At 45.2% G+C, this 23,896-nt stretch overlaps 2 protein-coding genes across 2 annotated transcripts; one reads left to right on the forward strand and one right to left on the reverse strand.

The window, feature by feature from the left end:
* Positions 1-3,359: 3,359 nt before the first annotated feature.
* On the forward strand, positions 3,360-4,346 carry LOC8030690 (beta-1,3-galactosyltransferase 5-like). The gene has a single exon (XM_002402446.3). It carries the CDS (start codon positions 3,360-3,362, stop codon positions 4,344-4,346), a length of 987 nt encoding a protein of 328 aa, XP_002402490.3.
* Positions 4,347-12,301: 7,955 nt separating this feature from the next.
* Positions 12,302-12,757, reverse strand: LOC121833492 (the record flags this gene model as incomplete). Its single annotated transcript, XM_042286824.1, has 1 exon — positions 12,302-12,757. A coding segment is annotated over one exon (456 nt), but the record flags the coding sequence as incomplete, so codon positions are not given.
* Between the last annotated feature and the right edge of the window lie 11,139 nt (positions 12,758-23,896).

Here is a 23,896-nt window from a genome sequence, read left to right on the forward strand (position 1 = left end):
GGTCTCGGTCGTCTCTTCGTTGGGTCTTGGGGGGCTTGGGGTCGGACTTTGCACCGCGGGCCCTCGGAGCGTGCGCTGCACGGACATGCGTCCAAACCGCACCTCCACTAACATGTAACAAATGTTGAGGTGACGAAGCAAAGAATAACTGAGGAAAACTAAAATGTTTAATGGGGCGAACTTGTGCCCAAAGCCAAAAATGAAACAGAGGATGACAAGAGAGCGTCGCGGGCGTCGAAGTCGGCGTAACAGGAGGATCAAACGCTGGGGCGAGACTGACTGCGGCTCGTGACGCGAAGCCCTTTATGTACACGCGTGAGCTCCTGGAACAATCGGCGTAGAAGCTTCGGCATGTAGAACATTGGGACCTCAAACAATCAACAAGGTTCTTGAATTAGCCAGAAATCTAAATTGAAAAAAATAAATAAAAGACGCACCGCTCCCAGGGATCGAACACTGGGCTTCCGCACGAAAGCACAATAACCACTCGGTCACGCACACGCTCGCTCGCCGACGCGCGTGGCAATATGGACATGTAGGTTGTACCGGGGGTTCAGGACCAGAAAGGAACCGTGTTTTTCAAAGCACAAAAATTCAACGAGGAATTGCCTGACACTCAGTCCTCCCTCAAATTCAGCGGTAGTCACTGGCACCAGGCGAAAAAGTTTGCGCGTGCGTGACCACTCGGTCACGCACGCGCTCGCTCGCCGACGCGCGTGGCAATATGGACATGTAGGTTGTACCGGGGGTTCAGGACCAGAAAGGAACCGTGTTTTTCAAAGCACAAAAACTCAACGAGGAATTGCCTGACACACAGTCCTCCCTCAAATTCAGCGGTAGTCACTGGTACCAGGCGAAAAAGTTTGCAAGGTTAACGTTTTCTAAATCAAACGTTATATGCGACGCTTTAACATTTTCTGATTAAAAAATCGGAAGCGAAAATTAGAACTGCGACACGGCACTTTTAAAGTGTCGCTGATTTCAGCAGCTCGGGAGCTAGCATGGGCAGGGTAAAAAAATAAAGCGGCCAGAGACTCCTGCAAAACAGTGTGGTTTATAGTTCGGCAGCCTTTCGGATATCAGAAAGCTTTCACGTGAGTGGAGCGACTCGCAAGTGAGCGCACGGCGTAAGGCTCTTTTGGAGGATACCTCAATTCACACACCCACTGAGAACTACAACTGACAATAAGCGTAAATTTTATTTTAGCGTAATATTTTATATCGATGAGCTGGCAAGGTTGCAGCACTAAATAGTAATTTATCGTACAAAAACATGACCAGAAAATGAAAAGTAAGTAGCTGATGTTCTCAATGCATCATTCTAAAAATACAAAAAGCAACTAAAATACTTGAAATGTAAAGAAGAGGAGTTTATGAAAGGATATATCTGATGGAGCCTATATTACCATAGAACGAAGACGTTGATAATGTTAAACAATCAAGGGCTTTTGAAGGGAACTCTCATTCCGAAAATTCGCCCATCCCACCGGCCGTCCGTCCGACCGTCCGTGCATATTACGCTAAATATAGCGGGGAAATTGACCTCACGTGACGTAAACACCAATTCAGTTCCACTTTCGCGAAAACTTTGATGTCAAGTGGCACGAAGTCATGATACCTAAAAGCAAAATCAGTTTTCCCGCTAAATTTAACGGCAAACTTTACGTCACGTGACCTTACACCAAGGCAGTTGCCCCTCTAAATTTGGTGGGGAAATTGATGTCACGCGACCCGACGTCATCTGGCCTACACACTGATATAGTTTCCAGCTAACTTCAAAAACAAAATTGAAATGAAGTGACCTTGATACCAATTCAGTTCCCCTTCTAAATTTTCCGTTGTTCAATGCCTTCTTTAACAAATTTAAATTGTCGCTTCGTAAATACATTTCTTACGTTCTAGAGTGTTCCGTGTTTTCGGATAAATCCGAAATAGACTCTCCGACAACTTTCGCATCAATTCGGATTTATCCGGGAAACTACAAATGTCAAAGTAACAGCAAAAAAAAAAAAAAAGATAAAAAAACAAACTTTTTATGAGAGCACAGGTCAGTGCGCCTGAGGATATTCCACTTCAGTTTGCTTGGAAATCTCCAACTATTGGCAAAAAAGGTTTGCGTCTTAGCTCAACAAGGCTCCTTCAGTGCAAAGGGGTGTGGCACCCGGACATTATTTTTGTTTTTGAATGTTTGAAAATTGAGAGCAGAGTAACATAAAATCCAAAGTTCAGGGAATTGGGAATATAAAAGATAGTAAACTCTGACAAACCCCAATTTTTTTTTTGCGGAAAATGAATTTTAATGAACACCCTCTCAATTTCATTTCGATTCTAGTTATAGGACTTTAGGTGTAGAACTCGCTGTCAATATTTTTTTCTGCACCTATAGCTAAAAAAGCAAATAACTTTACCCTACTAAAAGAAACAGTGAAATTCCTCAGCACCTTCAGGCTCATACACATTTCTTTTCCGGAAAATGTATGTATTTTGACATATAGTACTGTTAAAATTAACTTGGCAGCCTGTTGGAGCTCATATAACAAGACAGGAGCAATAGACAGCGCATAAATTCAAGGAAGGTCACAAAAGGCTCAGATAATCATTGAGTGGAGGCGCAAATTAAAAAAAAAAATTTAGAAAACCGTGCAAACTGCACAGCGTTGCAGCCACAAAGACTCCAAATAATCACCCGCAGCAAAAAAAAGAAAAACGTTTGATTTTTAAAACATAGAAACCACCCCTGGTATAATATTTGGAAACCACTGCCAATACCAAAATAATGCTCTAAAACGTCCTTGAATCCTCCTGAAACTAAAATCAGCTGGCTTTACCTCTCAAATATAATTATTTTGTTAACAATTACTAAGTTATAAAATTCCATTCTTATTTCTGCGCTCATCCAAAAAAACAACAACAAAAAAAACAACAACATATGTATGTAATTGTCAATGTTCGAGTTGTACGTTATTATTATTATTTAGATTGAAAATTTCACCGTAGCTTTTTTTTACAAACTTTAAGACAAGCGAAACTTCAGTAGCTCGTCTTTGCCTCAATCTTGCAAAATTGTAGCTAAAAAATACATTGATAACAACCCGGCTCAAAATAAATGTTTTTCGTTTTATCTTAGCTAGCTTTCAACTACAAAACCCCGAAACAAAAAAAAAAAAAAAAAGAAAGACTGTTTAGTGCGTAGTTTTATAATTTGAAGAGGGCAAATCATTTTATTCTCCAGTATCTGCTGAGTTATTTTCCACTGCTTTAAGTATTTTGATTACTTACAGACTTCGGAGTGTTTTTTCAAACTACGAACAAGAAAGGCTTCTAAACATGTGATTTCTTTCTTGCAGGCTGATTGATCCATGAAGAAGTGCAGAGCTTGTCACTTATTCTTAAGTCTGGTCATCGTTGCAGTGGTGATGATTCTTTGGTTCATTCCCCTTGACCGGGAGAATAGAATGTGTGCTAAAAACTTTAGCATCGTTGAGGATGGCTCCCGCACACGAAGTAAGATAATAGAAGAAAACACACAAGAGAACCGTGAAAGTCCAGGAACTGAAGACTACATTCTTCTCCCAGCAAATTTATGCAAAAGAGGAAATTCCCTGATTCATCTTGACTACTTGGTCTTGATCTACTCTGCTCCTAATCACTTCGACCAAAGGAAGGCCGTTCGTGAAACTTGGGTCTTTGATATGAAGAGGCATCCGAATATCCGTACAGCTTTTCTCTTGGCGAGGACGGAAGACGACAAAGTCCAGCGCTCCATTGAGACTGAGTCATACCTTCATGCCGATATCATCCAGGGGACATTCTTTGACCACTATCGAAATCTAACTCTTAAAACGAAAATGATGATGACGTGGGTTATGCGATTCTGCCCGCATGTAAATTTCCTTTTCAAGTCTGACGACGATACGTTCGTAAACGTGGGGAACATTCTGAAAGTAACGAAGGACAAGAGTAGAGACGCCATATATGGAGAATTACATGTGAATGAACAACCCAGAAGAAATTCGTCTTCCAAGTGGTACGTCTCTAAAGAAGAGTACAAGGGAACCGAATATCCGCCCTTTGTAGCTGGAGCCTTCTATGTGCTGGGCGGCAGAACTTTGCGCCGCCTTTACAATGCGATGGAACAGGTGCCGTTCATCTGCTTAGAAGATGTATTTCTCACGGGCTTTGTCGCCGAAAAAGTAGGAGTGGACCGCATTCTCGAAAAAGCGATCAGAGACAACGAAAAAGTTACAGCGTGTGATGTTACTAAAAAAGCAACTTCTCATTATATTACTCCAAATATGATGAGACTATTTTGGTATCAGATACATTATTCTATAGTGAAATGTTAACTTTACCTAATTTTTTTCACGCTCGGAGTCCACCTTAAAATTAATGTTTCCCAACGTATCAGCGTTATACTTGCTGCGTGTTTGGACAACCAAGGTTTCACCGTTGGTTCCACCAAGGTTTCACCCCCTCTCCGGCTAAGGTTGCAGCTAAACGTCATTTGAAATTTACTCATATAGCTTGCCGCCGAATATTTAGACATTTTGATATATCTCTAATTTTCAGTTCTCAATATATCACCAACTAATAAATAGTGGTGGTTTTGTGCGACAAACTTTGCGACCAGTAAGCGCTTGACGAGGTTTGTAAATGATATCGAAATAAAACGAATACAAATACATGCTTTCACACTATCAACAAAACCAGTTCGTTGTATGATTTGTCACATGGTTTATTGACTTAAACCTCTTATAGACACCATACCTTCCGTGATAAGCACTCGCATTGCTTGAGTGAATACGTTTCTAGTAAAAAATCTTAATTGTTTCTTAAGTGTCTTGGTGCTATAGGCGCATGTGATCAAATAAGATTATACGAGAACAGATAAGAACCTTTAAATAAAATATAAAAATATGTAAAAATTGTAAAAGACGTTTTTTTAAAACTTTCTACATAATCCTATATTATTCTTATATGTTCTTATTCCGTTATTATATGTTTCTATACGAGCTTATTTGATCATATGCGCTTATTGGACCAACACATTTCTTACAAGAATACGATTTTTCACTATGGGTATGTACTGAGTTGTAGGATAATTAAACACAGTTATGTAATTACGGCTGATTTTGAAATTGCGATTGTCGTACCAGGCATTGCATCTTGTCACGCTGCTTTTAGACATAATTTTATTGATACACTTCTTTGATACGCATCTAATTGTTTTAATGAACTTTTAGTTATTTTAAAATATACGATATACTTAAAATGCAATCGAAATATAGTCAAACCTAATTCAAACGTATTAGTTTTCGTTAAGGGTTAGTGCCAGCCTACATACCATACGGTGAGGAATATATCTATTTTTTAACAACCACTGAAACATCCGGTTTCAGTCGCAACAGTAGCCGGGTCTACATGAACGCGACTTAGTCGCATCGAATTTAGTTGCCGCATTTGACGCGGTCATGAAAACGGCATTATGCGCTAGAGAAGCGCATCGCATTCAAGTCGCCAGGCAGAGGTGGATCGAGACGGCGAATACGCATTCAGTCAACCCACGTAAACGGAGGTCGCATCGCATTTCGAAACGGGGAGGATTATGGGAAGGCGCTCGCTGCAGGAGCGAGAGAACAGCTGAGAACATGGCGGCGGCCAACTTCGCCGGCGGCGATGGACAGCGGTTCCGTGTGGTCGCCCGCAGTTCCTCCCGAGAAGAAACGTGAGCTTTTATTGCCAAACTAAATGAGCGCAATATCACTGAGCTGCTCGGAGAGGGCGGCCCCCGCCTAAGCCTTGCAAAATACGACTTGTGTGTCCAAGGGAGTGCCTAGAGGCTTCGGCGCAAGCACGAACGACGCCGAGAGCTCCGACCACTGCATGGTAGCGCAGAACGAGCAGCTCCTACCACGGTGCCGTCCCTGGCTACGCCGGAGCCTTTCGGCCTCGGGGTCCGGTCGTGGTTAGCAAGGTATGGCGAGGCGAAGAGCGGTGGCGTCCTCAGAGTGGTTCACTACGATCTCGCTCGCCAGGCCGTGGGCACGCACGTCGCCTCTGATCCAGAGTGGCCCAGCGGCCCGACCCGGAGCCCGAGACCTTTGGGTTTTGATGTTTCTTCTGTCTCGTAACTCCTTGCACACGTGGGCGTACCAACCGAAGGAACAAGGGGGGCGCTTGCCCCCCCCCCCCTAGTTTTTTAGAGTGGTGGGGGGCGAGGCATGAGTTTACCCCCCCCAGCCGCACTGGGCAGGGCAAACATTGTCCGTCGGCGCCCGAGAGATGCCACGGGCGCCACCCCCCGACCCGGGGGGGGGGGGTTTGACTTCCCCCCCCCCCCCCGCTCAAAGACAAGTCGGTACGCTGCTGCTTGCACAGCATCGAAGACAGCGGGCACCATATTTAGTTTAAGCTCGTCGAAAGCGTCGACGCCTTCACGCACGTCACGTGCTATGCACCGGAAAACGTGGTCACGTGGTGTGGCCGGTGCCGGAAACGCAGCTTTAACTTTGAGCTTTGACACGGCGTGGCGCTACCTTTGCATAGAGTACGGTGCGCATTCATGTAAACGTTGCCGCGCCGACTTCTTTCAGAGGACGATTGGAGTCGATGGGCTGAAGTCGTATTCATGTAAACGAGGCTAGTGATGCATGGATCCCGCATCAAGAGTAGGTTCACAGCCTTGGAATTTAACTTCTTGTCTGAATAACTGAAAAAAAAACAAGACGAGAAATCCCTGAACATAAATATCTTAATTAGGGCACTATGCAAGGAGAAATAATTATAATGCAATTAAATGCAAAGGTGCAAGCAAGCTGGACAAGAATGACGAAATACATCAGCTGCACTCGCAAATAAACCGGTAGAAGCAATCGCCGTCGCACTTGGTGGCAACTCTTTCCACTCACAAACAGAACGAGGAAAAGAGGAGTATTGAAAGATATATTTTCTACAGCGGAACTCAACGAACAAATTCTCGTGCTTCTGCCTTGTATCACGACTCGCGCTATACTGCAAATAATCATCAAAATTTAAACCAGCTTTATTATGAATTATATTATGCAAAAATTTCAAACGCTTTACTTTCCTTCGTTTGAATTTTTGCCGCATGAGTTTTAAATGAATTTAAGGGATTTTTTTAAGGCCTTCCAATTGGTCAATGAGTGGTTGGGATTGCGGGTCCCACAAAACGTCAGCATATTCCAGCAAAGGACGAATCAGCGATTTATAGGCCGTCAGGTTTGTCGCAGGAGCACAGTGACAAATTTTCCTACGTAGCGACCACAATTTATTTGGCGCTTTCGTGACAGTCTGCTCATTATGACTAGCCGAGCTTAAGTTGTACGTGATAGTAACACCCAGATACTCGTATTCATTAACTAGTTCTAAGGCATTTGATTGAATAGAATAAGAAAAAAAAGATAAGCACCTTCTTCAGTGTAACTGGCATCTGCACACATTTCTTGACATTCAGATCCATTTGCCATTCTTGACACCACAATGAAATCATTTGAATACTCTCCTCTAAGCATTTTTACTTAGATACACATGGTATATTTAAAAAAAATACACAATCATCAGCAAAAAAAAAAAAAAAAAAAAAAAAACCGGCAGTCTATCAAGGGCTTATCAACTCGCAGGTCATTGATAAAAAAAAAAAGAGCAACAGTCCGAGTACCGAGCCCCGGGGCACTCCAGAAAGAACAGGTAACTCTATTGATTTGGCGTTGCCTAGAAACATAACCTGTTTACGGTTCGTAAGGTACGAGTCTATCCACCTTAGTAGGCGATGCCCAACAGTTGCTTCAATTTATGCAGTAACTGGCGATACGAAACCCTGTCAAACACCATCGGAAAGTCTAAGAACATAGTGTCGACTTGACCATTGTTATCAATCACTGAACCAAAATTGTGGACCGTATGAAGCGGCTGTGTCACTGCCGAAAAGCCTCTTCGGAACCCTTGTTGATAATCTAGTAAGAAAGTTTCAGATGCTAGGAAAGCTACGATGTCCTTAAATATGAAGTGCTCGAGAACCTTGCTACATGCACTCAAAAATGGAACTGGTCTGTAATTGTAAACACTTTTTTTCTCTCCACTTTTATATATAGGGACAACTTTGGCTACTTTCCAATCTTGAGGCACGTCACAAGTTTTTTAACTACAAGAGTAAATCACGTAAAGATACTTGGAAGATCATTCAGCGTACCTTCGTAAGGAAGCATTAGAAATTCCATTGGGGTCACTCGACTTTCTAGCGTCTAATTGCAAAAGACTGTTAAAATACTTTCTGTAAAAACCATCAAGTCATTGATTCCACAACTGCCATGATTAAAAGAAGGCAGCGTACAGTTATCAACGGTGAAGACAGAAGAGAAAAAAAAAATAATTAAGCTCACTTGCTATGCTCGCTTCATCGGCAAATGTCTGCCCGCTATTAATAAGCTCCTTAATCATCACACTTTCTTTTTTTGCCAAATGATCCCAGAAATTTTTTGGATATTCTATGAGAAAGTTGTCCACAGTGACATTAAAGTAACGATATTTAGATCTGCGCACAAGATCCATAGCTCTTGGCGAAAAGGAGGAAGCATAAAATTTAAACTTGGTTGGAACCTATCTACTCGATTTATATTACGTTTTAAATGTAAAATATCGCGCGTCACCCATGGATTGTGCCTCTTCCTTTTTCCCGGTCGCTCTGGAAAAAAACTTATCAACCCATGTAAGGATGACTTGCTTAAGAAAGAGCCAAGGCTTCTATACTGAGTCCGGATTCGCATCGTAAAACGCGAGAAATCTGTCTAGAGCAACTTGCAAGAGGTTTATAATGTCGATATCAATCGCGCTGTGGAAATCATGATAGGATTTCTCTTCGTTCCACACAGCTATTGCATGGTAAGGTACGCCATCCGCGATTGATACGTCAAGAATACTTCTTGTAACGACCTCAAATAAAAACACGAGTTACATCAAGGATTCCCTGCCATTTGACACACGAGTGGAACGCTTGACCACTTGGCTTAAATTATTACTAAAAGCAATATCAACAAAAAGCCTAGACTGATTGCATATCCCATTGGGCCCTCATCACACAATTCCAATCTATATCTGGAAAATTAAAATCACCGGCCATAACTATAGACCGACAAGCGGGCTTGACGTCACGGAGCTCCGGCGGCGCTGCGATCGCGCCGGAGCCGGGTGGTGTGGGCAAAAGCGCGCACGTTTCGCATGGGCGTCAAAGCATTTCAGCATGCCGCGAAGCTGTGTTGCCATTAATAGCACCGAAAGGTACAAAAAAAGTTGCGGAGTAAGTTTCCACAAGTTCCCGGCTGACTCTGAAAGGCATAGAAGGTGGGTAATATCTGTGGATCGAAAAAAATGGTCGCCTCACACGAACGACCGTTTGTGCGTCAAGCACTTTCTTGAAGGCAAGTGCGGCTTCCATTTCAAGCTAATACTTCGCAGCGCACAACAGACAACACACCATCAAAACAGATACACACAAAGAAACAACACTCACGCAGCGCTGACTGTCAACTCTCGGATATATTAATCTTCGTTCTTATCTTTCACCCTTACGCACTAAAAAAGAACTAAATGTTAACCAAGGAAGAACAGCGAAAGAAAAATAAAAATAAAAAGAAAGGGGAAAGATTAATATAGGAAAGAAAGATGGAAAGAAATGGAAGAAAATAAGATCTAGTCCTACTACAGTAAAATTACTGAGGAGGTTTTCCTAAATAATATAACTCTTTTCTTGATAAGCTAATCGACGGGGTACTAACACATACTCCGTCTAGCAGGTCTATGCTCGCGGCTTCGATGATTTCTCGAGTTAGTTTGTTGTTGCTTCGTCCCAGTACTGTGCAATTGCCCAGAAGGGGGGAACATCCACAATCTCTACAATGAATGCCCAGATGGCCTGAGTTAGCGTTAATGGCGTTGCAGTTATGTTCCCGGAGCCTGTCATTGAGACAGCGCCCCGTCTGCCCAACGTAACGCTTCCCGCACGTAAGAGGGAACGAATATATCACTCCCTCTGCACAGGAAACGAACTTGGTCTTGTGATTTTTCGAACAGAGTGCTGCACGAAAAATCACAAGACCAAGTTCGTTTCCTGTGCAGAGGGAGTGATATATTCGTTCCCTCTTACGTGCGGGAAGCGTTACGTTGGGCAGACGGGGCGCTGTCTCAATGACAGGCTCCGGGAACATAACTGCAACGCCATTAACGCTAACTCAGGCCATCTGGGCATTCATTGTAGAGATTGTGGATGTTCCCCCCTTCTGGGCAATTGCACAGTACTGGGACGAAGCAACAACAAACTAACTCGAGAAATCATCGAAGCCGCGAGCATAGACCTGCTAGACGGAGTATGCGTTAGTACCCCGTCGATTAGCTTATCAAGAAAAGAGTTATATTATTTAGGAAAACCTCCTCAGTAATTTTACTGTAGTAGGACTAGATCTTATTTTCTTCCATTTCTTTCCATCTTTCTTTCCTATATTAATCTTTCCCCTTTCTTTTTATTTTTATTTTTCTTTCGCTGTTCTTCCTTGGTTAACATTTAGTTCTTTTTTAGTGCGTAAGGGTGAAAGATAAGAACGAAGATTAATATATCCGAGAGTTGACAGTCAGCGCTGCGTGAGTGTTGTTTCTTTGTGTGTATCTGTTTTGATGGTGTGTTGTCTGTTGTGCGCTGCGAAGTATTAGCATGTTTAACCAACTCGCCCAAGCTGAAGTATTGACCAAATTCCATTTCAATCTACGTCGTGGGGCTTGCTTATGTGCAGGGAAACCGTCGTGTGATCGAGACCACCCGGATTTTGTTCTCATGGTGTTCGCACCCAAAGCATCGGCCAAGCGCTCGTCGGAGGCTCGATACGCCCGTGCTACCCAGCAGAAGGGGATTGGCGACAGAACAGCAGTGTTGTAGACGTTACCGAAAAAAAGTAACGAAACACGTTACTTGTTAGTTGCAAATGAAAGGTACGCGTTACTGAGCTACGTTACCTAAAAATAAAAGGAACGCGTTACCGCTACCGATATAAAGTAACGCACGTTACTTCTGCGTTACTTTTTTAATTTATAATTTAACACATTTTACGGTTTTCACGATACAGGTCATATATCAAGAAACATTATGTTCATGCAGAAACTGAACATAATTACTTTATCTCTTTGCGGTTTCACCTAAATACTCAGGAGAGAAAACGCAAAGAAAAACAAGGCTTGACACCCGAAACACGGAAAAAAAATGAAGAGTAATTTCTTTAAGACTTGGGAACCAGTAAAGACTAACGTAACTACGTTACTTGAAATAGTAACGTAACTACGTTACTCGACGTGCGTTACTACGTTACTTGCCATTACTGTGTCGAAACGTAAAGTGCAGGTTTTACGTTACTGAAAAAAGTAACGCGTTACCGGCAACGCCGTTATTTGTAACGAACGTGTTACCGCGAAGACTGCAGAACGGACAAAGCGTTACTGCTTGTCATGCCTTGTGGTCATGAGGGTAGGAAAAGTATCAAACCTTGACTTGAAGACGCTGTGTGTATTTAACCAATTAATGAATACACTTGCGCAGACCCTCAGCCTGCTGCTCCTGCCGGCAGTAAAGAAACCGACTCGAAGTAATCGTAGGCCTCGAGAGACTTGTACGCCAGCACCGTGTCGGTCGTGAACTGGCTTGGGAAAAAAACTAAATAAACAACGACGTGAGCCGTCGACTTCGGTGACAGAAACTTTACGTCGGAAGTCCAGCAGGCCTTGTTTACGACGTACGAATCCTCGTAGGCAACGCCGTCACGCACAGTTTGTTTCAATACCGCTGCCGTTCAGGCTCGGGCAGTGATCTCAAATAGTCGGGCATAGCATACGACACACGTTGCCAGGAAATACGACGCACAAATAAAGTACAAGCGTCTCTACAACGTCAACAACGAGCGCACGCCATAGGACGCCATGACGCAATGGCGAAAACTTGGAGAACCGGGCTGCTTTTGCCCACATAGCTACCGCGCATGCGCGGTGTCGTACTTACAGGCAGAATAATTCGTTCGAGGTTGTTGAATCGAAAATAAATACACTTATTTACTGACGGGATAGTTACATATGTACAGGCAACTGTCCAGGGGAAGCTTTTCCGAGGTCCTCGCGCATCAGTCCATTCTTTTCTCGACTTCTTTCTTCTTCTCTTTTTGCCCGCAGTCCCACGAGCTCTTTCGGCAATTCGCAACACGCTCCCCCCGAAATGAGCGCACCAATAAACGCTCATTCATTCTACAAGTTCTAAGGGGTACACCAGTTGCACTGGTCGCTTCAGCACTTGTGCACCTGGCAAGGCAACGGAGCATGAACGTACGACTCCGTCCCTCCCGTGAAGAAGCTCTTGGACACGTCCTGTGCGCCACAAATGTCGTGGTGTCTTTTCCTCTTCTATGAGCACTAAGTCTCCAGCCTGCATTCTACTCAACTGACGGTTAGGCGACTGGTGCGCGGACCGTAATTGAAGAAGATACTCGCGGCGCCATCTAGTCCAGCAGTGATCTAGCTGCCTTTGATGGTGCTTCCAAAGACGAGTGAGGTCGTTGCTGGTGTCAATTTTTGTGTCTGGTTCGCATGATGTTGGAAGCGACGTCACGCGCTTTCCGGTCAGAAAGTGTGCGGGAGTTAGCACTTCCTGCTCACCTGAAGAGGCATGCAGAAACATCAGTGGTCTAGAGTTGACAATGGCTTCTACCTCATGGAGAATAGTAGTGAGTTTCTCAAAGTTCTAGCGATCTTTTCCCAAAACTTTCCGAAGGCAGGTCTTGACCGTTCGCACCATCCGCTCCCAAAATCCTCCCCACCATGCCGCTCGTTCCACGATAAATTTCCACGTTATCCGATGCTTCGAGTAGTGCTCCTGGACACTTTTGTCTCGGATTGCATTCCATAAGTTGCAAAGATCTCTCGATGCCTTCTTAAACGTTAGGGCATTGTCAGTGTAAACAATCCTGGGCAGTGCCCGTCGGAATGTAAATCGTTGAAATGCCATGATGAAAGCCGCAGCTGATAGATTTGAGACAAGTTCAAGGTGAACTGCTTTCGTAACCGCACAAGTGAACAGGGCGATGTAAGCCTTCTCGTCGGATGGCTGGGACTTTACAAACAGCGGTCCGTTAAAATCTATCCCAACCACTTCAAATGGAGCGGCTTCACTCACTCGCTTCTGTGGAACTGGTGCTGTGGGAGCAGAGGCCCTCTTTGCTCTCAGTCTAGCGCAGCCATTAAAACTGTGTATGATCTTCTTTGCGATCTGTCGTCCTCTCGGCACCCAAAATCGCTCTCGCAGTTGTGCTGCGGTGTCCTGGATACCTCCGTGGAGAGTTCGTAGATGACAGTCGTGCACAATCAGCTCTGTAAAAGGATGCTCAGGAGGAAGTAGGAGTGGGTGTTTCGCTCTCACCGTTTCGTTAGCGTTCTGGAGTCGTCCACTAACCCTCAAAAGTCGGGTTGAGTCGACGAAGGGGCTTAGTGAGTGTGTAGTAGATTTTTCATTGTTCCCTTTGTTGTCAGAAATATCTTTCATTTCTTGTGAGCAAGCCTCCATTTGGGTTCGGGAGATCCAATAAGCCTCTGCTCGCTCGTGCTCCTCCGTTTTCAAAGGGCCGATATGTTGGTTCTGTTTCCTACAATTTTTGGCGAACCTCATCACCCAGGTAGTGATGCGAAGAATGCGTCCAAGTTTGCTGTAGTCTTTTAACGCCAGGAGGGGCGGCTCCCGTTCTGTAGTCGTTTGGAGCGCATGATGCACATGTCGCCTTTCGTCTTCAATAGCCGCATCCGGGACAATCTCAGTGGTAGGCACACCGGGCCAAGTGTTTTCGTTCATTGAAAGCCATATCGGGCCTTTCCACCATACTTGACTTGTCAACAAGTCTTCTGGGGTTATTCCCCGTGTTAATAAATCCGCTGGATTATCCACTCCAAAGCAGTGTTTCCAGGTTGAAGGTGTCCCTTTAGCTTGGATCTCGGCCACCCTGTTTGCTACAAAGGGCTTCCATTTGTTAGCATTTCCTTTTATCCAATGGAGAACGATAGTACTATGTGTCCAGTATGACGTGTCCTGACAGCTCAGGATGTCTTCGAGGTAATGCCCCATTCGGCTCCCGACCACTGCCGCCATCAGTTCAAGTCGAGGAAGTGTGAGCCGTTTTATCGGTGCTACACGTGACTTTGAGAGTACCAGATTTGTATCTACTTTCCCATCTCTGTCCTTGACTCTCAATCTCAAGTAAGCACAAGTTCCGTAAGCCAGCGGGCTTGCGTCACAAAAGATGTGTAGCTGTAGTGAGTGAATGCATTTCTTGGAGCCTTTATAATACAGCGACCTGTCACTACGTCTTGTATACGCTGTAGTTCAGAGCACCAACCTTGCCATTGTGACTCCAAATCGTCTGGTAGATAATCGTCCCAGTCAAGGCCCCTTTCCCAAATGCGTTGGAATAGTATCTTCACTCTCATTACGTATGGAGCGACCATCCCCAACGGGTCGAACACTCTGGCTGCTGCTTGCAGTACGTGACGTTTAATTTTCTCGTTCGACGTGACGAAGTTCACGATGTTAGTGATGGGAATCATCAGCTGATCATTTTCGAGTTTCCACCGTAGCCCAAGAACCGTCTTAGGTTCGGCGAACAGTGTATCTGAACCTTCCTCAAACAGGTTTTGCAATTCTCTTTAATTGGTCGACCACTTTCGGAGCGTTATTCCTGCATCCTCCAAAATTAGTTTTGCTTGGTCATGTATGCTAGCTGCCTCTTCGGTAGACTGGGCCCCGACCAACAAATCATCGACGTAAAATGATTCTTGGAGGAGCTGAGCTGTGCTCTTCCACTCTTCCTTCACGTTTCGCAAGTGATGGACCAGCGTCGCAGTAAGAGGGAATGGGCTAGCGGATGTTCCTAAAGGAACGCGCGTCATTCTCCATTCTTTGATTTTCGGAGCTGTTTTCACTGAGCTCACCTTGTTCTCAAACCAAAGGAAGCGTAGTGCATCTCTGTCTTCAGGTCGTACACTGATCTGCAAAAACGCCTTGTCTATATCCGCTGTAACGGCGATTGGATGCAGAAGGAAGCGTATCAAGATCTTGACGAGATCAGCGTTCATCTTAGGTCCTCTCTCAAGGTGTTAGTTAAGGGAAGTAACCCCTGGCTCATGCGAAGACGCGTCAAAGACTACACGTAGTTTTGTGGTCTCCGATTCGTTTCTAACCACTGCTTAGTGAGGCATGTAGTATAAACGCTTACATGGAGACTCGATATCTGATGATCTTGTGGGTACCTTCTCCGCGTGTCCTGCGGTGACGTAGCTTCTGATGATTGTGTCATAGTCGTTCGCGAGAAGCTCGTTCCGCAAAAGTCTTCTTTTCAGTCCTTCGAGTCGTTTGACAGCCATCACACGGTTGTCCTTCAACTCCCCTGTGTTTTGCCTCCAAGGCAGGCATACTTCGTACCGTCCTTCTGACTTCGAGATCGTTCGACAGAACTCTTTGTACACTGAACTGTGTTCTTCATTTTGAGCACAAGTTTGGTCTGTTATTCCTATACTCTCCAGTTCCCAAAAACTGCGCAGCGTTGATTCAGTTTGGTTGTTTTCAAACGCTGTGATGTTCAGAACGCAGGTCGTCCTGGTGGCACTGCAGGTCAAGGAACTTTGGAGTGATATAGGACCATGAAAAGTCCAGGAAAAGATGGCATTGGTATCTGTCATCTTTTCGTTGTTACAGCACCGATGTACTTGATCTTTCGTGATCTTCCATAGCTGATCATATCCAAGAAGCATGCTTATGCCAGGTACAGACGGCATGCCTGGGAACAATAGTTCGTCCGCGATGTGCCCTTTTTTCTCCTCGACACTACGAAGAAATTCGTAGTCTGTTGGCACTTGCGTAATGTCCTTGCAGGTGAGCGGTATTTCTACCACCTCAAGGAGACACTCAGTCTTACCATATTGACTACGTAGTCGTACTTGTACGATTCGCTGTTGTTGAGCTAGGGCGTTTGGGTTGCCAAACGTATTCAACCGAAGACTTGTCTGCTTCAGCACCTTGAGATTAAGTTTCCGGGAGTATCCTTGCGAATGGATGTCCGCTGGCTCCCTCCGTCGATGATGGCACGGAAATAGCAGTTATCGTCGTCTGTAACAGCCCATGCACGGAATGTTTGGAGGAGAACTTCGTTGTCCAGGCAAATATCTACCTTTTTGGCGCTGGTGTTCTGCACGCTTGTAATCACGGTCTCTTCAGCAGTACCTTTTGAGCGCGGTTTCCAGTTGGGGTCAGTCATGTCTTCCGGAGCAAGAAGAACATGAGACCTTTCCACGACAGTCCTTTGCTCGATGTCCCTTCTTAGTGCATCGAAAACATCGCATGTCGCCGGATAGTCGCGTTTTCTTTTGCCCAAGGGGTAAAACGCAGGTCTCAGTTGAGTGCTTTGTTGATTTGCAGAAGAAGCAACCAAATTCCATGTTTGTCTGCAGCACTGCAGCTGCTGGCTTTCTGGATCTCCGTGCTTGACCTTTCTGATTATGTCTCGACGCTAGGCTTGTCGTCTCAGTTAACCCGGCTCTTTCTCTATTTTCCACCTCGGCCCGAAGGAAGCTCAGGATCCGTGAAAGCTTCCCATCAACAAGCGGAGCTGTTGGGATGGTGCAGGCCGAGATAGCGGAGCTGTGACTTGAAGCTTGTGCTGCTTCAGGTCTTTGCTGGACGGCTTCAGTCGACGTTGTTGGGTATGTAAAGCTAGTTCGTCGGTAGTAATCGACGACTAGGTCTTTCGGTAGTGCTCTCAGTATAATGTCAGCCATCATGGTGGAATACGTGTCTGACCCAACCCCGAGAGCCTTCAGTCCGCGGATGTTTATCTGTAGGTGGTCGTACATCCGTCGTAGACCTCTGGTGTCGTTTGATGAACTGACGGATGGCAACGTCCGCAGTTTTGCCAGATGGTCTTGTTCGATTCGTCGTCTGTCTCCGAATCGACGAGAAAGAATCTCTATGGCGTCATCGTAGCAGGCGTCAGTGGCTTGTAGCCCTGCGATCGCTGCAGCTGCTGGTCCGGTGACAAGAGTGCGCAGATAGTGAAACTTCTGGCAGCGCGGGACGCTCTCGTTATCGTGGATTGAACTAGAGAACTGCTCCCAGAAGCTCTGCCATCCACCAATGTCGCCGTTGAACGTCTGGAGACGTAGCTTGGGAAGCTTGACTCCCGTGGCTCTATTAGCTTGTGCTGTTTCTCCGGTCGCTGTTGCTGACTGCGTCGACACCAATGGCGGAGGCGGCGGTTGTCCTTCCTTCTCCTGGAGGGTAGCTGCCCTACTACCCAGCACGGGGATCATTCTCGTAGCCTCGTCATCGTACTCGACTACTGCAGTGTATTCTGCTACGAGGTCTCCATCGCTGATGTGGTCTTCGGTCTCGGTATTAATTTGACGGAGCTCGTTGTTGCTCTTAGTCAGTCGGTCGAGCAGCGATGTTAGAGTAGCCAGGTCTGCAGTTTCAAGACCTGCAGTAGCTTCGTTGATGAGCCGGGTGTTTTGCGAACGTCGGACGGTACGCTTCGATTTCAGGCGTTCCATATGTATCTGTCCAAGATCCCACAGCAGTAGAGTGCAGTCGATCGGCAAAGTTCGGAGTTCCGCTTACGCTGTTCGATCCTCACTCCCGGGTTTCGGCACCATGATATACTTCCAGGCGGAATAATTGTTCGAGGTTGTTGAATCGAAAAGAAATACACTTATTTACTGACGGGATATTCACATATGTACAGGCAACTGTCCAGGGGAAGCTTTTCCGAGGTCCTCGCGCATCAGTCCATTCTTTTCTCGACTTCTTTCTTCTCTTTTTGCCCGCAGTCCCACGAGCTATTTCGGCAATTCGCAACACGCGGCCTTCCACGCCGTGTTGGTAAACAGAGTCGCTCCGCGTGTCGGTCTATACGTGAAAAAAATCTTGGTTTTAGTTTTAAGAAACTCAGATAGACTCTGTAGGACATCAATACTGGCCTGATGGCATCTATATACTGCCTTACAAGCATTGATTGGCAACCAAAACGTATAGAGGCCCAGACCATTTCACAGTTCTGGCCGAGCTCAATAGACATGCATGGATGGTGTATATGATCAAAAGAGCGACCCCCCCTCCCCTCTTGAGCCACGATCCCGTCAGAATACGTTGAAACCAAGAGGAAAGACGCCATTATTAGGTATTTTACTGTGCAGCCAAGTTTCTGTTATAATTGCCACATAAGGGTTAAATGCCACTAGAACAGCATCAAGCTCTACCGCTTTATTGGCAATACTTCGAGCATTTAGGTTTAGGAACCTAAAGGGGCGATAGAATCTACCCCTTGGTTTGGCTTGGGATTCAAAGCACTGCACTCGTTGTCGACCATCAGTCGGCCTAAGAATGGCCGGAAAAGGCAACCCTTGGGCTAGAAGTCGGCACAAACAAGTTTCTCAAAGTTCTTGTCGTTAACTAAGAGGTGAAACGAAGCATACGTGTCGTCATACCTAGTTGCCAGTTTAGTACAAGAGAAACTCTGGCGTCCTAGGGCACAAGACACAATTTCTCATAGCTCGTCGCTGGTGGTCTGTGGGTGTAATCGGGAAACAAAATGAGCCCTGTTCCTAGGAGGCTTGCCACCACATGCAACTCACTGGCTTTTGCGGAACCGACGGAAGCCTTGACTCGTCGGCGTGGCATGACTTGTTGGAAGCCGTCATCATCTACAACTGGGGAGGCCGCCCTCTTGAAACTGTCGGCACCCGTGTGTCCTCGCTGGTCCGAGAACGGTGGCATGCCCACATCGTCACCACTTGAATTGCGATTGATGTCGGGCAGGCCCCGACGCCGCTCGTCATTCGGAGGATGTCTCGCCGCTCTCGTGGATAACACACGCCGGGTACGTTCACCCACTAGAAGACGCTTGGAAGCCTCGGAGGCAGTGGGCCAACTTGGGGTCGCCAGAAAGAAGGATGCATTGGGTTGCAGCGCTTCAGAGTAAGATAGTGCAGGCTCGCTCTGCCAAGCTTTGGCCTGGCCAGCTTCTTCAGCAGCGAGGCATCTCCGAAGCAGTTCACTCTTCCCCACCAGATGCGTTCGCAGAGATTCGTTCTCGGCTCGTAAGGACGGCACCTCCTCGGACAGACGATCTTGTAGCAGAGCTCTCGGGTATGCTTGTGAAGACTACAGCTCTCCGACGGCGATTCTTTTGGTTGCCCATCGCTATTCTGAGCCGACGAAGCCGACGACGCAATTCTTACTATCGACGCCTCTTGCCCCGACATTTAGTCCATGAATCGCATTTGGAGGCGCTAACACCGTCCGTCACATGCAGGTCAAATTCAGTGTCAAGAACATTGACTCATTCCCAATGGAAACTCCGAGCACACGCACCCCAGCAGACAATAAAGCGCCGCCGTGATATCGGACCAGGGCAGATACCGCACATACCCTCCATTTTTGAGCGCCAGGAAAAAAGTGAAGGGCGAAGATGATCACAGCATCATTCTGTGTAGGATATGATGCTTTATTTTATGGTTGCACTTCCCATAGAAGTAAACAAAAAGAGACTGTTCCAGAAGCATGAATGCAATAGCATGAAGCTAAAAACTGTGCAATGAACGCATATCAACAGAGTAGTACTTACATTACAAGTACTTCTTCCCAGCGCTGAAAACTGCCTTGTTTTCTATTAAGATTATTCATAAGTAAAAATGATACAAAACGTATAATGTAGGAAAGGTCATAGGTATATCAACAAGGGCAGGAATAAGTCACTAGAAGCATTCCAGGTGATTAAATCAAGTTTCCTAAGGGTAATCTGTGGATCTATATGCGATAAAAAACAAGCACGTCTCTTAGCAATAATTTGCTATTCTGGTAACATCAGATGTAAAGGTAAATATTAAATCGATGACACAAAGACGCCACCTGCTCTACTTGAGTACAAAACGAGCGTGTTGGTAACAGAAATTAAAGATGAGGAAGATACATTGATGGACAACGTCGCTGTTGTCCGTTCCCCCTTCCTATGTAACTTCCGCGTGTTTAATAACTGCTCTACTTCTTTGTCATTTCCACAAGAAAATAAAGGTGTTAACTTTCTTGAACACTCAATTTTTGTAAGTGATCACTTGATTAAAAAAGTAACATATACTCCAGAAGATCGTTCACCTCCTTAATATTTGTCATGTGTTGACTTAATGCCGCTAGTGTTTTATATTCTTGAAGCAACAATATTTCTACAGAAACATCTTTGGACAATGGGGTCGAATTCTTATCGTTTGCACTCTTCAACAATTTAGACATAAGCCGCAATCCCGTACTTGAGTTAAACGAGTACAAGATAGTGCGCTTTTTTAATTGAACTGTGCACTTTTACTACACATCACGTGATACTATCGAATTCCGAGACTGAGCCTAGATTTTTATTGCAATCTGCGGAAGAAGTACTATAAGCTACTTTTTATAAACTCTTAGCCCTATAGATTATTTATTATTAGTATTACGGAACTTTATCTTCCATTTCGATTCATAAACGGAGGAAACAAGGAAAAAAGCTGCGAGAACAGCTTGACGGAGCCGCATGCTCCCTTCTAGTGACATATACAGAAGTCAAAACGAAGCAACAGCAAAAAACACTGAGAAAAATCTATTTTTAGCCTAGCTAAAAAAAAAATATATATATATATATATAGCACCCCGGTTTGCGGCATCTAACGAAGCCACTGCGAACCTGCTCTTGTTTTTGTAGTAAAAGAACATTTTTCTGTAAAACAAGCAAAACAAAGAAAAGCTAGCTTCGTTGGTATTGTTAGGAAACATCAATTAGCAATGATCTATCGCAGGTAGCGGGGGCTCTGGCCCAAAATTTAGAAAAGGCCTGGGAGTTTTGGGCCTTGGAAAACCAGAAGAAGCCAAGGTTGAGCCGAATTTGACCTTCTTTGGTAAGAGTAGGGTATTTTGGCCCTAATTTGCCAAAATATCGCCAAACGAGCGCCAGAGTTAGGCTTACTGGCTGGTAGTTCGGCTGTCATCTGGTAGATACGGGCCAAAGTCGCCAAACAAGTGCCAGAACTAGGCTTACTGCCTTGCAGTATGGCTGATGAGGTATTGGATATACACGGGTGGTCAGCAACTTGATTAAATAGAAATCAACATTATTCTGCTCTGAACTTTATATTTTATTTTGGGTGCCTCTTGATTTCTACAGACCAAAGAAGGGCTCAATGTTTTGCCGCGTCTGGACCAAGCTTTGCAAACGCAGATTGCTCCGGATTGCACTCGCGCGTAGGTCCACACGCCAACATCAGTACGCGCCGTGAGACTGTTTTGATGTTACAGAAACTGGTGCCATCAAGCAAGCGCTGCGCGAAACGGATGTGCGCACGTTTCCCCAACAGATACTATTATTAGGCGGCACATTGCACAAGCGAGGGTAGCACTGTGCGTGTCTTGCATTGTGGCTGCGTACTGTCGAATCCTAGCGATAACAAAAAGCGGAAGCGACCGTGGCTCTGTGGTATTGTGCTCGCATCACATTCGGGGAACTAAAACGGAGTCTTGTCAGAAATGTTTTTGTTTTAATGTTCATTTGAGGCATTTGACAACACCAACCCAAACACTCCTTTCCCTCACAGTGGTTAAATCCCCCCTTTCCCTCGTAACCACAGGTGACATGCCGAGCTTCGAGTACGAGGCATGGAATGTCTTCACTTTCAGTCTAAAATGCAGAGGGAGCTTAGCTTCTTTGTTCATGCCTTTTAGACCTCGCCTTTTGCTAAGCCTCCCACCTGCTTTTGTGTCTTCGTGTGGATGTCAGCGAGTGCGACGGCCGCTTTAAAGGACACATGCAAAGGAAAAATGACTTTTTTTTTTCTGACAGCTTTGGTTCGAAAAAGGAAATCATAAAACGAATTTACAACGAAAATGAAAAAAAAAAGAAAGCTATATTGACGGAGCAATACGGTTTTGTAATTGGCGCCTGCATGTGACGGGGAAAAGCGGCCCCTATTTATCAATGCAAAAATATTCCAAAAGCCGGGAATCATAATGATAAAAACAGATCGGCAGCGCAAATCACTACCGATCGGTTTTACCAACGAACGTTAAATTGTTGCTCTATAGATCACTATTTTATTCCCATTTAAGGCATTGTCTTCTAGTTTGGGGCGCATCCGCAATGACTAATATACAAAAACTGTTTTTGCTACAGCAAAGAAATATTGAGAGGAATATGTAATGTGCCATATGACTTTAATTCTGCCGATTTATTTAAGACTTGCAAAATAATTAATATTTCTAAATTATATCAATACAGACTCGCTACAAGTTTTAAAAGTGAAAAGAAAAAGGAATTGTGTTTTCTGGAAGGACTTGCGTCGTTAAGGGAAATTCGCCCACATTATTCCACCCGCAACGCAGAGAAATGGAGGATGGTCACTCAACGAACAAATTATGACTATCAAATGTTAAATTTCACACTCCCACAGTGACTAAATAGTTTTAGCACTGATGAGATTGACTTTGATAGTTTAACTTTCAAAGACCTGCGTTTATATTTTTGTACGTGATTTTTGTTTTCATTCTATATTTTGTAGTTGGGTGAACTTTGGTTTGTAGAAATGTCAACCGTAGATGTGCAACGTTTTCACTATATACTTTGCCTTTTTTGTATTTTTTTCCGCCTGCTTGCTGCTGAAAAATGTAACGGGCCCGAAGACCAGTCAAGCTGCCTACTGCAGCTTTTTTCTTTTGGGCCCCCCCCTCATTTGATGGAAATAACGTTATTATTATTATTATTAAAAAACTGCGCCGACTTTACATAACAAGATAAAAAAAGAATAATCAAACGTTTCGTCTCCCATGCGGGAAACATCATCAGTGAAACCTCCAAGCAGGTATGAGTGAAAAAAAAGTGAAAGCCGTTTACAACTTCCAGTAACGCCGAATGAGAGCGCAGCTCTTGAGGAGAAGGAGGGAAGGGTACTGAGGGTCACGTGTTCTCGGGGGGGGGGGGGGGGGATCATGTAACCTGGGGGAGGGGTAACGTGATCTTGGGAGGTCACGTGACCCACCCACCCGCCTAGGTCACGTGACCTCGGGGGAGGAGGGTCACGTAACCTCCAGAGAAAGTTTTCCGCTAGATTTCGCGGGGAATTTTTCTGCTAGATTTAGCGGGAAATTTTCCCGCTAGATTTAGCGGGGAAATTTTTCCGGTAGATTTAGCGGGAACATTTTTCCGTTAGATTTAGCGGGGAAATCTTTCCGCTAGAATTAGCGGGAAAGTTTCCCGCTAGATTTAGCGGGGCAATATTTTCGCTAGATTTAGCGGGGAATTTTTTTCCGCTAGATTTTGCGGGGAAATTTTTTCCGCTAGATCTAGCGGGGAAAGTTTTCCCCTAGATTTAGCGTGCAATTTACCCATAATGCACCGCGCGGTGACGCCGACGGCGATGCCAACGTCGACGCCGACGCCAACGGCGACCCCGACGGCGACGGCGACGCCGCTTAAGCTGGAAACAGGCGCCTAAGAGCTGCGCTCTAAAAACTTCAACAGTCCTACTTAAGGGAATCCGCGTACACATCGGGGAGGGGGCCGCGGTTGGAGTTGCACTTCGAATGAACCATGATTCCACAAACCTGCGTGGACCGCACCTTTGTTCACGCGCCAGAGAGGACGCATTTGGAAAGACGAAACTGTGACCCGTATTCCAACAATGGTCTACGAGCTCCGTCTTCGCTCTTGTAGCATGCGTGGCCTTCGCCACGTCCCTTTTGTGTTCTTATAGGCGGGTGCAGCACCTCCGGCCTATCTCCCCAATGTAGGATGCGTTACAG

Source organism: Ixodes scapularis, unplaced genomic scaffold, assembly GCF_016920785.2.
Source record: "Ixodes scapularis isolate PalLabHiFi unplaced genomic scaffold, ASM1692078v2 PGA_scaffold0__279_contigs__length_252992795, whole genome shotgun sequence".
Lineage (NCBI taxonomy): Eukaryota > Metazoa > Arthropoda > Arachnida > Ixodida > Ixodidae > Ixodes > Ixodes scapularis.